Genomic DNA, 18,596 nt, shown 5'->3' with positions numbered 1-18,596 from the left:
CTGGTATATCAGAAACTAAAAATTAGCAGATGTGCATCCAAAGGCATCAGGGCAAGTTATGAGTTCAACATTACTCTAATAAGGCCAGTGGTGAAAGGAGAGAAAAGATGTAATACACAAAAGAGTTACAAATGACACCTATACAAATGACAAAGAACCTGGTTCATTATTTCCCTTCATCAAAGTCTCCCTTTCCCCAAAACTAGCTTAAAATAAATGAGTAAAGAATGATGATGTAGTATAGAAACAGCTCTGTAACTATTCTATAACCAACAATTACTACTTGGGCAGGATTTTAAATAGTATAGATCCCTAGTAGGTTCATATAACTGCATCCCCAACTGTTGGTCCTTTACAGGTACAGAAAAAAGGAAAGAAAGCAGACATGCCACATGTTAGAACCATTATCCAATGATCACAGATTATTAGCACTAAAGGGGACTTTAGAGATCAAGTTCAACTGCCTAGTTTTACAGCTGAAGAAAAGGAGACCAGAAAAGATTAAGACCCTTGTCTAAGATCACAATTGGCCATTGGTTTCCTAGTGATTATTAAAAAATCATTTCCCATTTTCTCCTAAGTTTTAATATTTTCCAGGGAATCCTGCAGTTGGGTAGGGCCAACTGTTATTTCCAAATAAGCGACAGGAAGAAAATGTGAAGTTGAGAAAGAAACAGAAGAGGACTTACCTCTGGGTCTGCTAGGCGCTGAGACAGACCTACAACAAAGACGAGGTTTTTTTGTACGACGCGTACACTAGCCAAATGTTTGCGATTTTCTGATATTTTCTGTTTTCTCTCATTTTGTTTCTGTTTTTTCTCATTCTTTATCCTCTGCAGTTCTTCCTGGGAGAGTGGTTTATAAACTGCTGGGTCTTCTGGATATGGCTTTAAGCATAAAACAAACACAGAAGTTACTATTACATAGAAAAACTGTACGAATAAAAATATTCTGGATGATGGGTGGGTGGTTCTTACATCTTCCTTTTTCTAAATCTTTTAATTGTTTAAAATATTTTTCATTTAATAAAAGTTAAATATTCAATAAAATTTTTTTAAATATTCATTTTTTAGAGCTTATACAGACTACTTTTAGCACAAAACTTAAACCACCACCAAAGGGTCTTAACAAGAAAATTAAACTTCTAAGGTGCTGTGTAATAGGCAGAATATAAGTTCTCTCATCTAAATATGGGTTTAAGTATTACAATCAACAAATATTTAATGAAGGAGATGTGCTAAGGAATTAATGAAGTACTTGTTTTTTTAACACATTCCCAGTCAAAGAGGGACACAGAAGGCGAAATAAATAAAACACACAGATACTCTGGCTCAGGAGTCTGAATTTAATTTCAACACTTACTAGCCATGTGGTCTTAGGTAAGTTAAACTCTATGCCTCAGTATCCTCATATGTAAAATGAAAATAATCTTAAAGGCCGCTATAAAGATAAAATAACACTCATGAAACAATTATTATTATGGCTGGCATACAGTAATCCCTCAACAAACATTAGCAATTACACTGCTGTAATTTTTATACTTTCTCTTCATTACAAGACTGTTTTTAGTCCTACTGCTAATGTCAAGGCTTCTGGTGGCCTGAATAAGAGCTGTGGACTCATACTGCCTGGCTTTAAATCTTGGCTCAATCTTTACTCTCTGAAAGACCTGAACTAAATTATATGACCTGTCTGCCTCAGTTTCCTCTTTTGTAAAATGGGAATCACAGTACTTTATTCAGAGGGCTTCTGTGAGAGAATTTAAAAAGATGATACATTTGTAAAGTGATTAAAATTGTGTCCCGCAAATTAACATTTGCTAAATCAGTCAATAATACTACTAATAAAAATAGTTACAATAAATGAAAGATGGAAGACATTAAATACAATAATGTCTAAAACTGGATACGAAGAAATCTCAAAAACAGGAACTGCAACTGATTGGGTAATGGTGCCTATCAGAATAGGGGACCAACAGAAATGGTGCCATCAGGAAAAAAAGTGGGAACAGGGAAGAGCAGCGGGAACAGCCAAAAGCCTGAAACCCTGCTATGCCTTTAACATAAAGTTACTTTCATCTTCTCATATACAAATAAAAATGAAAAAATAAAAAATCTCAAATTTGTGAACACACATTAATACTGAAGACAATTAAGAAAGTGAGATTTCCCTCTATGTTGCTCAATTTCTACTAATAATATCATAAGGTCTCCAAAAAACCCTGTTCTTTTAGTGGTCCTACAGGATATTAAGCACCTATACCATTCTATTCCCACATTAAAACATCTGAATCTTCTAGCTAATTGGTCCTATCTGAGTAGGAGGCATAGAAAACAGCTGACCATATATAAAAGTCAGTAATTTAGCTGACTTTCACATGGTCTATGGACTTTCAAATATAAAGTTAGCCTCAGACATTTTAGGAACTCCATAAATATGTGCCAAATGAACACCAAGCTACTCTCTAAAAATGGAAATTTAGTGCTGCTAATTTTCTTTTTAATAAACCTTATTTCAAAATATTCTTGCATTTTTAGGGAACAAAATGGTTAAAGCTATATTACAATAAGTTCAATATTTCAATCAATGAGGTAATCTTCCCCCATTTAAATTTTCACTCTCTTCTCCACTCACCTTTGTATACCTATATTATTCTCCTTTCAAATTTTAACCTATCTGCTTGAATAATTTTAAACCCGTAAAACTATAAAGTATAAAACTGAACTACATACAAACCAAGTAAAATACCTTTCTAAAAGATCACTTAAATTTTTCATTTGCACAGGATGCCTGGGTAGCTTTTTTTAGAGTGTTATGAAGTTCATCTGAAAACTGTTGCCCTGCACTACCATCTATAGTGATGATAATCCTCTCTCTGAATGCACCAAACACATGGATTGCTCCTACTTCCATTTCAAAGTGAGGTCCATGCACTGTCAGTAATTTAGCAAGAGTTTAATTTACCAGTCCACGATAAGAAAAACGTAAAAACTGAAAATAAGTATTTGGAAACTTTTATAGCAACGTAACACTGCCACACATGCACGTACATCATCAGTGGACTCTGCAGATGAGATATTTATCAGTATGGTTGTTATCAAACTTAGGTAGTGAATCACATGACAAAGGCTTGGTACTAGGCATGCATAATAAAACCTTGTATTAGTCTTCAACATACTGGGGGAAGGGTTACAGTTGCAAATCTGGTTCTTCATCAGAGATAGTTTGAGAAATATTAACGTAACTTTTCTGAGACTCGATTTCTTCTGTGGATATGGATTTGACAACCGCTCAAAGGTTTTTTCCTTTGCTAACATTCTCTGACATTGTAAAATCCCAATAAAAGATGATGCAAAGTAATGTAAAAGCAAAAAATGCATAAACACACACCAAAAATTACATTGTAATACAAACTCTCATCAGGTATATCATTGATGCAGCACAACGCTGAGTATATGACCCTGGTTATCATAAGTCTTTTTTCTATGTTAGTCTGGGTTTTTTTATGAAAATATAATCCCACCAGGCTTCAAAGTCAGCTTTGTTGGAAAACAACTGCTATGTAATTGGGGAAAAACACCAATACAGGAGAACAGGATAAATTAGTTTATAATGATTTACCCTCCAAATATCTCTTTTTCTAACAACTTAAAAGTTATAAATACTAGCTTTTTAATCTTAACGTGTTTGTGAAACTACATTTCTGTTAGGAGGAATTAAAATTTTCTAGACAATATAAAATGTACAAATTTACTCTAAACACAAATGGCAAATATACAAAATCTTATTAGCCTTAACTTATCTAAAGATTTCATTAAAAGTTGGAATGGAGATGCATTTTTAATGTGTAAGGTATTTTTAATAATGTTAACTTGGCAATAAATTGCCAAACTACTAATTAAGATGGCTTACAGTCTCTAGTTTAATCAATTTCTTTCACATGTGTAGTATCTTCCCACTTTTATTCCTAATGTATTTACATGTGTCTTCTCTTTACATTCTGATCAGACTTGTCAAGAGTTTATTTTATTGGTCTTTTCAGAGAACCAGCTATAACCTTTATTAAAATACTACTTTTCTTCTATTTCACTTAATTCTGCTTAATCCTTATCTTTCACTGTCACAATGTTTTGTTTTGTTTTTCTGGTTTCTTAACCTGGAAATAAGTTCATTTATTTTTGTTCTTTGTTTCTAATAAAAGCACTTGCAGCTCTAACTTTCCCTCTTGCTATAGACAATGAAAAATACTATATAAAACTTTATTTTTAAACCAACATCTTAAAAACAATAATGATCTGCAGTAAAGAAGTCCCAAGCCAATTTCTGAATGAGTCAAATACCAGAGAGAAAAGTGGAAAGTCTGAGTAACAATAAACAAGGAGAGAAGAACAAAATGGGGGAAGAGAGACAGCTCTCAAAGCCCGAGATCAGCTCAAGGTAAAGAGTCTTAGGGGAGAGCATCCCCATGTTAAGCTGAGACCCCACCTCCTCAAAGGGCTCTTTTAGTCTCAGAATGAGAACAAACTATGGAGAGGTCAAAACAAGAAAAAATGAAAATTAAGGTAGAAGAAAATCATTCTAGAGAAGCTGTTGAAACCAGCCCTAAAGAAGATTGGGCAGAGGTAGACAAATCGACCTTAAGCCTTGGAGAATCCTACAAATAATTCAATAATGACAATCAAGAAACAAGTATAGATAACCAAGCACATAAAGAAATAAAATGACATGTACAACAACCAATAGAAACATCCCTCACAGACCAGCTACTAGAATTATTGGACACAGATTTAAAATAATGCTTATCTGTTTAAAAAAATATGACAACCTGAAAAATATCTGCAGGGTATAAAAATCTTTTTTAAAAATGACATATTGAGTATGAAAAAAGAACAAACACTACTTCTGGAAATGGAAAACACAAAAGGCAAATTTAAAAGCTCAGTGGACATATTTAGCAGCAGACTGGACCTAAAAAAACACTTCACGCACTAGAGAATAGATTGGAAGAAATCATCCATTAATGCATTAAGCAAAGAAAACGACAGACAACACAGACAAGATTAAGAAACATGAAAAAAAAGTAAAAAGATCTGAAAAGTATTTAATCAGAGTCCCAGAAAGAGAGGAAAGAGAATAAAGGCAGTATCTGAAGAAATAATAGTGTAATTTTTTCCAGAACTAATGAAACTCACCAATCCATCCAGATTCAAGAAGCCCCACAAACCCAGGCAGGATAAACAAAAAGGAAATACATGTGTGAGCCCCACTTTTTGGAATTGGTTAATATTTCTTTTGTGGCCTAACAGTCAATTTTTATGCCCGCTGCACCTGTTATTTTAAAGTTTTGTACTAATTTGTGAAAAGTGTGTACACACATATACATGCTTGTTGTGTTCAAATTTCCATTTCCTTTTTATTGTCTATTTCATCTGTCCATTTCTAAAATACAGAAGTTAGAAGTCTCTTCATTATGAATGTAAATGCAGTGTTTCTAATATTTATATCAGCTCAATATATTTCAAAGATCTGCTGTTAATTAGTTTCATGACTTTAGAAACTTTTTATCAGTAAGAAAAAGTCCTCTTTGATCTTTTAAAATGTGTTTAATTTTAAATTTGATTATGAGTAATATCAGTACTATACCTTCTTTCCTATATTTCCATTTTCTTATCATACCTTTTTTCCTTAGTTTCACTGATATTTTTCTTATATATGTTCCTAGTCACGGTGCTATAAAGTTTATTAAGAAAAAGAGCAGTCCTCCATTTCCTTCCTCCCCAGCACCAGTTGCCTCTCTCTACAAATAATCTGTTGACTCTCTTAAATTATTTTGTTATTTACTATTGTATCATTAAATAACATGCCTGTATTACTACTTCTTGATTTTTTAGTTTTAGATATTATCACATTATGCAAGTTAAGATTTAAAGTTATTTAGCCAGCCTAACCAAATATTCCAAGTTCACCTTCTAACCTCCCACCCTAATTTTGGTTAGGACAATTCACGATTACGTTATTATAAAGTTCAAATATTACTTATACACTTCCACCTAAAGCCATGACAGAGTAGATGGTAATAGACTAGGCAGGCCTACCAGCATAAACAACTAGAAAACTAGACAAAACATATAAATGTTTTTAGACACTGAACAAAAGGCAATTAAGAGGTCTGCGACCTTTGAAAAAAAAAGAAATAAGACAGAAGAAAACTGTAAGTGTCCAAGCTTTCTGCTCTTTGGGCACTTATTGGATACTGGCACTAGGTAGGTCCAACAGTCACAATGAGTGGAAGGGACAGTGATCAAAATTTGAAGAGATGGAGGCAACTGAAATTTATGGGGTGAAATACCACAAAGACAACTAGTACAAAAAGAATTCCAAAAATCTACATAGAGGAATCCTTAGGTAGTTTCCACTAAAATTTCACAATTATATAAATATTGATCTTTTTCAGTCATCCTGCTTCCTACTCAGAGTCCTGAGCACAACTACTTTTCATTATGAAAAATTTTCTTGTTAGTTTTTTGACTATTTCTTTCCACCCATCCTAAGTTCACTGCTTCTAAAACTTCTCTTAGAAGACCAGGAGATCCATCTTTTATGTTGCTTAACTTTTCTTTCATGCTTTCTAATTTCTTTTTTTGCAATATACCTTGCAACAAAAATACTCAGCACAATCTTCCAACTTACTAATTTGCTCTTGAAATATGAGCATTCTGTTCTTCAGCCCATCTATGAGACTGTTCATTTTCAAGATTTCTAATTTACTCTTTTTAAAAAATGTTCTTTCTACATGACTATGTCATTCTCCCTTACCTCTCTGAGAAGTACCAATGACACTTTTAAAAGTTTTTTTCTGTTTGCTTACTTACGTTAGTTAGGTTCTTCTATTTACTGATTTTGTGCTTCTCTTTCATAATTTTAGTTTTCCTAAAATGTCTGTTGATTCTTGGTTCTTGCAATTGGTATATAAATAGTATTTCTGTTTACTGCAGGATGCTCTTTTCTTGACTGTAAAGAGGACAAACTGGTGGACGAGGCAAGTCAGTAGTCCATTTTCTGAGCACAGGAGGTCCAAGTTCCACCAGGGTGTTTCCATCTTAGGGCTCTGATCCAAACTTATAATCAATGTTCCAGCTAGAGGGCATCTGTCTCTGCTACATAACTGATACTTTTTCTGGATCTGGAAGCACCAATTCTTACCTTTTTTTCAGCAGTCGTCTCCTGAATATGTTTGTTAAGCTAATGATTCTTTACTGAAATTGAACCCAGTGGCCTCTGTCTTTCATATGCCTCACAACTTCTGGTCCTCCCAGAAAGGAGCCCTTTTACAGATAAACAGCTTTGCTGAAGTTATTTTGTTTTGTTTATATCTTTAAATTTTTTGTTTTTCTCCACTTTCTAAGAATTTGAGGAGATTCTAGGTAATCCCTTAAAACTGAAATGAATTTGCCATTTCCCCAAATGATTTTTCTCTAATGACAATTTAACAATTGGTCTTTTTATTAAGACTCTACTTCATAACACTCCAAAGGAAAAAAAAGAAGAGATAAACTTCATGAAGTCGATGAAATTCACAAGCCTTACTCTTGGGCTATCCTGAAAGTCACTACTTTCAACAAAATACTTCAATACGATTATCTTCTTATGGAATGACCAGGAACCAATTTTTAAAACATGACTTACTGTTTCAGATCGATTAACTCAAATTTATTATCGATTGTGACCAAACCTAATGTTAAGGATTTCATTTACACATTTGCATTCACATTTTTAAACTGAATCAACTATATAAAAAGTTAAAAATATATATATTAAATATGCATTATAAATATCTATTATATGTCATATATACTATATATAAAAACTATATTAATTAACGGTTAAGTAGATCTAACCATTTTTCATTCATGTACTATACATCATATGCCTACTAGATTTTTAAAAACTGAACAATGAGATATAATTGCCTCTGGAAAGGAAGTTGAAAGATAAAATTTTAAAAAGTAATCTAGGTATCTAAAATACATTTCTACTTTCTCAAAATTTGAAAGTAATGAACATAAGAGCTCCTTAAAATGGGTAAATGAAAAAGAAGATTGAAATCATACACACAGACATTAAAGAAAAGGCAAAAGATAGATATTTGCATTAAGCCCTTAAAGTCACAAATAAAGTCCTTCAAAAATAGAAATGCAGCAATCCTATTCACCCTACTAGATCATTCACTATATCTAATTGTTGTACCTGCTTACCAAAACAACAAAATCCAGAAAATATTTAAAATCATAGCTTTTTTTTGAGTTAGAAGGGACTCAAAAGACATATTTGAATCCCAAACCTACTACTCACTAGTTGATGCCTGTGGACAAGTTTCTTCAAAGGTCCAGTTCTCTTATGTGTACAATGGTGACGGCGTTATCAGCCTAGAACTGTTGTAAGGACTCAATAAACGAGTAACTATTACCTTTTGAAACAGAATTTCTGTCATTTTAACTCATGACCTGTTTTAGCAAATATCAAAACTTCTACTTGGTACTAGAAAATTAAAGTAAATTTCTCCCCCCCAGATGTAATACTGAATGTGTTTTTCTAATTGTATACCCTATCTAAATTCTTTGCCTCTCAACTTCTAATCCTTTTAAACAGCCAACACCATTGACCATGTTAATCTCCTCAGATAAGAAAACTGAAGGGCAAGTTACTTCACCAAGGTCATATACTTAGTTAACAACAACAAAGCGAACTCTTGACAATGACTCCTTAGGGGCAGTGTTCTTTCCACTTTATTATATCAAAATAAAATGTTACACATAATCTCACTTAAGATTTACAGAGTCTTTTAAATCTACTTACTCATGTGCATGGGCAAAAAACATTGTACACGAAGTTATTTTGGAGTATTTACCTTTCTACACGCAGGACAAAGCCCATTTTCATCAGTGCGGATTCGATGCCAACAAAATCGGCAAATCTGGTAGCCACAGGTGCAAGGGAAAAAATTGATATCATCTATCTCCAAGGGCTCCATGCAAAGAGGACATTCCACAGGGTCTTCCTTCGCATCGGGACTGCGAGACATCTTCACGTTTATTAAACAGCAGCAAAAGTTTATAATAATTTAAGGGAGAAAGAAGTTCAGCACTGAGAATTAAAATGTAGAACTTCAAAGACCTGCATGACAAGAAACAAGATATACTGTTTACTAATGCAGAAAAAAAATGGCATTTTCAACAATCAAAAAGCATTTCATCAAAAAAACTGAAAACATTAATCAGACCAATTTTTGCTATCATCTCAGAACAGATTTCAGAATGGAATTCTGAATTTTTTTGCATGTCAAGATAAAAAGCCTTGCATTATTAACTTTTTGGATTCAACAGAAAGACAAAAGACTTCCTTTTTCTAGATAAAAACATTTAGTATTAACCTAGTACTAATCATAGCATTTTTTAGGGGAATATGTAACATACAGAAGCATCTTCAACCTCCATACACACTCTGACCTGTCTTATCTTTGATCTATAAGCTAGCAATAATAATGACACTTTACTAAAGGAGTATGATAGTATTCCAAAACATACCACAATTTATAAAATAAACCTAATGAAAAACAGAGGTTTCAGTCATCTACAATTATGTGCTAATATTAAAACCGTCACCAAAGAAAACATGGGCTAGCGCTGGAAAAAAAAAAAAATGCCACAGAACCTAATGGTTTACAATTAAATATATATTAATATGCCAATGAAAACTTCCAGGAAAATAAGCACATATTAAACAAAAATAGTCCTATGGTGATGCTACAAAAGCCTACAAGAAACAGGAAAGGGGAAGAGACAAAGTAGACTTCTATATCCCAAAGTCTTTTAAAAAATTAAATAATTTATTTTTTTAGATTATAGAGAGTTGAAACTTTTTAGGTAACAATTTAGGTTAAAGTCACTGTTAAATTAAAACCTTAGGCTAGAGTCACTATTTTAGGTTTAAAAAAAACGATAGCCTCCAAAATATAACTCAGTGTAATCCCTATCAAAATTAGTTTTTAAAAAAATAATTTGACAAAATTATTCTGAAGTTTACATGAAAGAGTAATAAATGCATGAGAATTGCTTTGACACTTCTAGTGTGGAGGGGGAATTGTGGGGATTTCAGCTGTCAGATATTACACCGTAATACAAAGATACAATAATTTAAATAATTTGATATTGATACAAATATAGACTAAAGATCAAAGAAACTAAATAATCTAGAAACAGAACCATAAATTTATGAGATTTAATATTTGGTAAAAGTGACATTACAAATCAATATGGCAAGGATGGACCAATTTATAAGCAATTAAAGCATACCAGTGGATCTACTTTAAGAAAAAAACAGTACATATCTCACACTGCAATCAAAATAAATCCAAATGATCTTTCTAAAGAGCTATATATTGAAATTAATAAAGTGTTAGAAAAAGAAAAAAGAATTTTTCAAATCTTGGGATACAGAAGGTATTCCTAAGCAAAAACAAATTCAGAAGCCCTAAAAGAAACATAACTGATTTAGCAATATGGGGGAGGAGGGGAGGCGAGAACAAACAAAATTAAAGGCAAGAAACAGGGTAAAGGATATATTCACTACATATAATAAAGAGATAGTGTCCAGAATATATAAAGAAACCGTACAAAGCAATATTGAAAAAGCAAATAAGTCAAAAGAAAAAATGAAAACAGAATATGATGAGTAATTCACAGAAGAATTATAAATGATTACAGCACATGAAAAGGTGATCGACTTCCTTAGGTAGTAAACAGTGGGAGCATTTTTCCCCACCAGGCTGTCAAAGAAATTAGTCTCCCCACAAAGAGAGATTATCACTGATTTAAGTTCCTCACTGAAAAGAGGAAATGGGAGCACAAAGAATATCTTCCCTTAAGGTGCACATCTATTAAGCGGTGCAGCCTAAATGCATTCCAGGAAGTCTTAGCTCCAGAATCTGTGCTCTCAACCACTCCTTATACCCCTAAGAATCTATCCTACATAAATACTTACATGTGTACAACAAGCACTTTGCTATGTTTTGCAGCACTGTTCATACAAATAGAAAACTGCAAACAATTAGTTGTGAACTCTAAGTAAAAAATGATATAGCCATAAGGTAGATGTGTGTGTTGAATCGGAAGATGTCTATTATATAGTGTTTTTTAATTTTCAAAAGCAAGTTGGAGAATAATAAATACACAATTTCATATAATTATATAAACCCTCTATGTGTACATATTGATTTGTTTCTCTTAAAAAAAAAAAGCATATAAAAGGTTATACACCAAAGTGTTACCGTATAACGAAAGACAAAATAGAGGTAGACTATTAATTTTATTTTTGAAAATTGTGAATTATCTGAATTGTTATAAGCATTATTTTTGCAATTCAAATGGCCAACTTAAAAAAAAGAGGAAATTATTTTTTTCTCATTTAGGAAAATTAAATGTGACTTGTTAACAATGAGAAGAAAAATCATTGCAAAATAAAATTTTTAAAAAGAAAAATGAGCTATGTATTTATAAACAATCCAGGCACTTGGTTTGCAGACCCAGATTTGCCACTGTCAGTTCTCTCATGTGTAAAATGAGGGTTTAGAGCTGATCTAATGGCTCCTCCAGCCTGAATATCCAAAAACTGTACCTGTAGAAAATACATTCTCAAACACTGGTTCTACCAACAGAAAACTAAACTAAAATAATCAAGGAGTGCTGTCTATATTTCTAATATACTTTCGATTAATAAGACATTATTTTCAAAACTACAGCTTATTAAAGTTTTAGTGAAGTAATTTATGGGATGCTGGAAAGAAAACAATACAAAAGGGTTTATGAATTGAAAAGCTTTCTAGAAAGTTACTATAAACTAAAAATGACATATTGAGGTTCTGCATTTTGATTAGTTCTGTCTTTTAATTTTAAAAAAGTTTGCAAGAGGATGAATCTTCCAGTTGAAAGGGAGGAAAAAGGACAAAACAGCGAGAAATCCCTTAAGACAATTAATACAAAACCAAGTACATTCTGTACAGTTCTAGCACTGTGGAGAGACGCCATGCAAGCCAGTTGCCCAATGTAATCACACAACTGGTAAGATGTAGGAGGGAAGTCTGATGTGCTAGAATGCTGGAATACGAAGTAAAAGAGCTGACTTCTGCCTCATCTCTTCTACTAAGTAGCTGTACGATTTTGGATAAGACAGTCAAAAGCTCTAGGATTCAATTTACTCATTTGAAAAATGCTGAGACACAAAATTTAACGAAATTTCAAGTAGAGAAATTTCCTTTATGTAAATCCACTGAAAAAAGCTTTTAAAATAAGCTTTGAAATAAACTCTCTCCCTTCCAAACACCTTAACTACACCTTAACAGACCTAGCATGAAGTCAGTAGCAAGGCCCCAAGGAGAGAACATGCTTGAAATGTTTGAAGAGGAGGAAATTCCGAGTGGAATAAGGAAGGAGGGGGAAGAACAGTTTGAGATAAGGTCAGAGATGTCGGGGTCCAAGATCTTGTACGGATTCATCATAAGCCACTAGAACGACTTTGGTTGTTCTAAATGAAGAGGACCAGACATGTTTAAACATCAGACTGGCAAGGGCTTGACTTATATTTAAAAGATCTCTCTGGGTTCCACTTTCAGCATGAGAGTGTAAGGACTGCATGAAACCACTCCACAGCAAAACTGGTGAAAATTATTTAAAACCAGCTATTTAATGTATCTGGAAATGATCCTAAGGACATAAGGCAATTGAAGAAACATTTATTCAAGAAAATCTACTAACATTCAGGAAAAAGAGCAAGACTATATGGTATTTAAACCAAAACCTGTTTCTTCTCTCCTTCCCTCTCCCTTCTTAGCTCAGCGAAACTGAAACTTCACTCCAGATTGGTACAGTCAATAACACAGGGTGCCCTGTCACCACTGCTACCAGTCAGAGAACTACCTTGCCAGAAGGGGCACAAGACATCAGTCAGCATTTCTCATCCTGCCTATAGCTACCTGATGCCAAAGCTAAGTTCCACAACCTAAAACTGTGCTCCTAAGTAAGAGCAGCCAATGGATGGGGGCTCCCCTCTTTCACCCAAATGCCACTCATGGAAAAGAGGCCCTGTGTTGCTGCTGTATGCTGAAAATCCTAGGATCTAGACTGCGCTCCACTTATCTACTTCATAAAGCAGAGGTTCCACCCCAGGAAAGGCAAGACAAGAAGACCTGAGGTTATTGTACACCCTTCCAAGAAATGCTCAGTTACTAAACTGGGGGTGTCGCAATAAGAGAAAAGCATAACACTATCCCCACTATCTAACTCCAGAGCCAGAGATGTTGCCAGGAAGGTGAAGTAGGCCTTAAAACAGCTCTAAATCTCTTCCAAAGGAACAGACTTAATATTAAACAGAGTGTGAAGTTCATGCCTAAGGGCAACTTCAAAAACCAAAAAGGCTGTGATAAAAGGCAACTGGGAGGAGATTCAGATACAGGTTGAACTGTAAAGGAGCTAGTTTTCAGGAGAGAAAAAGGAGAATGAAGGAGTAGCAGCTAGGATGAGCTCTCCTGGAGTCAGAACAAATTTCAAAGCTCTGACCTCAAGAACTGTCCCCGACAAGTGAGGTCAAAATTTTTTGGATCAAGCTGAGAAGCAATTTATGTCCTAGGGCATTAAGGAAAACAGGAAAGCAATCAGCTAGAAATTAGTAGAACTTAACATGTGGGTGTGGTCAAGGAAAGAGAGAATGAAAGAGAGTCCTGCCAAAAATACTGTCATCCCAGGGTGCATGTGGGCATAACCAAATCTACACCCCCCAGAAACACCACCAGATGTTTAACCCTGCAAAAGAGAAATAGACTTCACTAAAATAATCCACCCAATCACTAAATAAATAGGCAAACAACAGTAATAAGCCCTGGGAAGGGTGAGAGAAGACCACTACCTACAGCTGCTAAAATAGTATATATAAATTGTCCAGTTTCCAATCAGAAATTACAAGCCATGCAAAGAAATAGAAAAGTATAACACATGTACACCAAGAAGGCAACAGAAACTGCCTCTGAGAGCCACCAGATGTTGGATTTAACAAAGACTTCAAAGAAACTATTTAAAATATGTCCAAAGAACTAAAGGAAACCATGATTAAAGCAGTAAAGGAATGTATGATGACAATGTCACATCGAATAGAGAATTTCAATAAAGAGACAGATATTCAAAAAAAAAAAAGGGAGAGAGAAAGGAGAGAGAGAACCAAATGTAAATTCTGGAGTTGGAAAGTACAACTGAAATAAAGTCACTATAGGGGCTCAACAGGATATTTCAACTAGAAAAGAATGATCTAGTGAAACATCACAGAGATTATATAGTCCAAAGAACAGAGAGAAAAAAGAATGAAGAAAAATGAACAAAGTTTCAGAAATGCAAAACACCAGTAACTGCATCAACATACACGAAATAGGAATACGGGATGGGATGGGACGGGATGGGAAGGGAAGGGGAATAAAAAATATTTAAATAATGGCTGTATGAAAATTAAGAACTATAGCTACACAACAACATACATCAACCTCAGAAACATAATGCTATACAAAGGAAGCAAAGAAAATAATTGTGGTCATAGAAATTTCAGCAGATAAAAGAAAACTGTATTTTAGGGATGCATATAAGGTGACAAATATCAGGATAGTGAATGCCTCTAGGTGAAATAGAGCTATGAACCAGAAGTATAGTGGGAGTGAGGGAGTATTCTGAGGTACTTAAATATACTATTTTTAACCTAGGACATTGTTACAAAGATGTTTGCTTTATAATCAAACAGTGCATGTTTTACACATACACATTTTATGTTTCTGAATATGTTTCTTATTTTTTTCAGTCTTAAAAGAAAAAGGCAATAGCTGCAGATTTCCCAGAATGGTTAGAAATGATCTCCAGACCCAGAAAGCACATATGCCCAAGATCAACAAACCCATCAGACACAAGATAGTAAAACTGCAGAATACTAAAGGCAATCGGAATCTTAAAAGCAGATAACTTAAAAATGACCTTTCATCCAATAGAATAATTAGAATTACAGCAAACTTAACAGCAACAACTAAAGCCAGAGGGAAAGACAGACATTCAAGATACTGAAAGAAAATTACTGTCAACCCACAACTATGTGCCTAGAAAACAATAACCCTTAAGAGTGAGAGTAAAATCATAAAATAACATTTTTTGTGATAACTGAGATTTTTCACATGGACTAGATATCAGATATTAAGAAATTATTGTTAATTATAATAGGAGTATTGTGGGTTTTTTTTTTAAGTTCTTCTATAGGAGATACATTCTGAAGTATTTACAGACTTCATGATACATTTCAGCAGGAAAGGAAACAGAATGTGGAAGAGATGAAACTACAATAGCAAAGTGTCCATAACTACAGAAATAGAGGGATGAAAATAGTTGGGTTTCAGTATACTATTTAGTCTACTTTCATGTATACTTTAAAATGTCCATGATAAAAAGCTAAAAATAATTGATAAAAGCATGAGGCTAAATTAAAAATTAAAACAAATAGACAAAAATAGAGCCCAGTAAGAGACATCCACTAAAGGAATTTGCGAGGATGTGCTTCAGGATGAAGGGAAATGAACTCAGGACAATGAGAAATTAAAGGAATAGTGAGGAAAGAATATGGTAAAAAGGTATGTAAACTGAATTACATACTTCTATATAAAATAATTTATTAGACTTAACAAGGATAAAATAAAATGTTAAACAATAATGACATGTAAGTTGGGAGAGGAGTGATATAAGATAAATTGTTATAAGGTTCAACTTTCAGAGCAATATGAGTGATACGATTTCAAGGGTAATCACATACTTTCTATGATCTACTAATTTCACTTCCTGATTATCTTCCTTAGAGAAACAGATGCACATTTTAATGAGGAGGCATGTACAAACAGTTCCATCACTGTTTTTAATAATAAAAAATCAGAAAACTACCATCAATAGGAAACGATAAAATTATGGTATATCAATAAAATACTATATAGCAGTTTAAAAGACCACAGTGGTCTATGGCCATGCTACTCTGAACGTGATCTCATCTGATCTTGGAAGCTAAGCAAGGTCTGGCCTGGTTAGTACTTGAATGGGAGAACACCGAGGAATACCAGGTGCTGCAGGCGTTAAAAAAAATAAAGACCACAGTGGATCTGTAAAACATATTGAATGAAAAAAGCTATTTAAAGGTACTGTATAACGGTTTTTACACTAAAAAATAAACCATATGTCCTCTATATACACAAATATAATTATATGTGCAAAACCATAGAAAAATTATAAATAAGCTGGTAACAATGGTTATATCTAGGAAAACAATGAAGGAAATGGAATGAATTGGAAACTTGAGCCTTGTCTATGATTATGCATCTCTTCTATAATGGCCAATTAATTTTTAAAAATAACTTTTTAAGGATATTAAACTTTGAATCTTTTGAGTGCAAAGACTACATCTATTGTGTTCAACACTGTACCACTGGCAAATGTATAGAGCAAATTATAGGTTCTCGGAACTGGGGGGTGGGATACATAGAAGAGGGATTCAAAGGAAACACACCAAAATAGCAGTTTGTCACTTAGTAGGGCGGCTATGAGCAGTTTCTTTTCTTCCTTTTATTTTCCTCTATTTCCCAATTTTTAGAAAATGAACATTTACATTTATAATGGAAAAATTGTTTTAAATTAGTTAAAAACAAATACAATTAACAAAAACAGAATAAAGTGATGAGATGAAAAAACTTTTGAACGTATAATTAGAAAATCAGCATCAACATGTTTCCTATCAGCTTCATGCTCTCAGAAGAAGGCTAAGCGTTTAAAAAATTAAAGGCTAAGCCTGATGAAGTTATTATTAATAAGATAAAATCAAATGACACAAAATCAAAGCAGAGACTAATTAGTATACTAATTAGTTTTCTACCATACTTGTACAGATTGTCCACAGGAGTCTCTTATATGTCAGTGTGTTTTCAATTCAGAAAGAAAAATAAAAAAACATCTATCTGGGGGAAAGTACATGGTAGAAAGGTATGCTTACTTTAAAGTTTTTAAGGACTGACCCAGAGGCCTATATGAAACAAATACATCCAGATATCAAAAGTTTACTACCCTCGTAGTCACTCTGGACTTAAATAGTAGTACTTTTAGAGATGCTTCTGTATATTAATATACAGTATACTAGTAGTAACAGACAATATAGAAAAAATTAATCCAAAGAGAAATACTAAATTAAAATGCAAGGGCTAGTCTCATCCTCTTGGTATTAATAATAATAATAAAAAATTCATGTTTATTAGCATAGCTAAGTGTGACCTCTTCTTCAGCCAAATCTCACATTCTACAGCCTCCTAAATTCTCATCCCAGATCACATTCTGCCAATCAAATGCTCCTTTTCCACCAAGAGATCAGTCTCAATTCATCCATCCCTAAGTTCTTTCATCCTACCACTACTTTGGTCTCTCTGCTTTATAGCAAGCACTGACTAATAAAGAAGGACGTCCTTTCCATTTTTTTTGGCTGGGTGGACATGGATGGGTAGAGTGAGATAAGGTTCATGAAGGAGGAAAGATAAGAGATATCTGGTTAAAAAGTGATTTTTAAATGGGAAAAAAAGTGGATTTTAAACATTAATGCTAAACAAATACAGGAATTGAGGTTATATATGAATATTCCCTACAATTGTCAATATTATATATTTGACTTCTAAATACATTACCATGTAGCCCATCTGGAATAAAATTAAAAGTTAATAATAAAGACTTATAAGGGGCCTAAGATACAGAAATAATAGCTATTGATTCCCCTATAAAAACAAGACAAAAATTAATGTTTCAATTGGATTTGTTCCTCTCTAATCTCCATATGTGTCTTGCTTCTATTGTGACTCCGTAAAATTAGAATGGTAACAGTTTTGCACTACAAAGCCATGTAAAAGTAGAACACAGTTCAGAATTCTCTGTTACATGTACAACTAGTTCATTCTTATGAAATAGTTTCAAGCAGAAAATGTTAACCTAACTGTATTTCTGTGGAATGTGTCCAAGAGAATGCATGTGTCAGAATGTTTTAAATAATAAAACATTTTATAAGCAATAAAAGACCATTGTTACATGGCATTAGCTTGATTACAATAGTAAAACATGTAAGTCATCACCCACCCGAGAAAGAATTATATGAAAAAAATTTTAAATCTATATAGAAATACAAATCTATTCAACCAACTCAAAGGCTGTGTCTCCAATGTGCTGTATTATTAATCTTTAAATTGCACATGTATATTCTGTACACATACTCTAAAAGTCGATGATCAATTACAAGTGAAGAAATTTAGAAAGAACATTATATTCATTGTTTGCAGCCAAAATGGTCTATTTAAATAATTATCTACTTTAAATGGTTTTGTGGAATTTAAGCCTACCAGTTAAAAAAATAACTAAAACATACATACATGCAAACTCTGAGACAATGAAGAACACTGTTTCCTTGATTGCAGAATGGAAAATATATTAACTCATCCATACCACTGCCAT

The 18,596-nt window shown here is 33.4% G+C and overlaps 1 protein-coding gene across 9 annotated transcripts in view; it reads right to left on the bottom strand.

Annotated features, from left to right (window-relative positions):
- The window catches only part of CNOT4 (CCR4-NOT transcription complex subunit 4), a 127,213-nt gene that overhangs the window by 64,025 nt on the left and 44,592 nt on the right, over nt 1-18,596 (bottom strand). For all 9 annotated transcript variants that reach the window (XM_039860852.1, XM_039860854.1, XM_039860861.1 and 6 more), the window contains 2 exons: nt 8,909-9,174; nt 690-887 (listed from right to left, as the gene is read on the bottom strand). In XM_039860852.1, coding sequence (XP_039716786.1) covers nt 690-887; nt 8,909-9,082 — 372 coding nt within the window. In that variant the 5' untranslated portion in view covers nt 9,083-9,174. The remainder of the gene's footprint in view (nt 1-689; nt 888-8,908; nt 9,175-18,596) is intronic.

The sequence above is a fragment of the Pteropus medius genome, unplaced genomic scaffold, assembly GCF_902729225.1.
Source record: "Pteropus medius unplaced genomic scaffold, Ma_sr-lr_union100, whole genome shotgun sequence".
Lineage (NCBI taxonomy): Eukaryota > Metazoa > Chordata > Mammalia > Chiroptera > Pteropodidae > Pteropus > Pteropus medius.
This window is presented reverse-complemented; position numbering and strand designations above follow the sequence as displayed.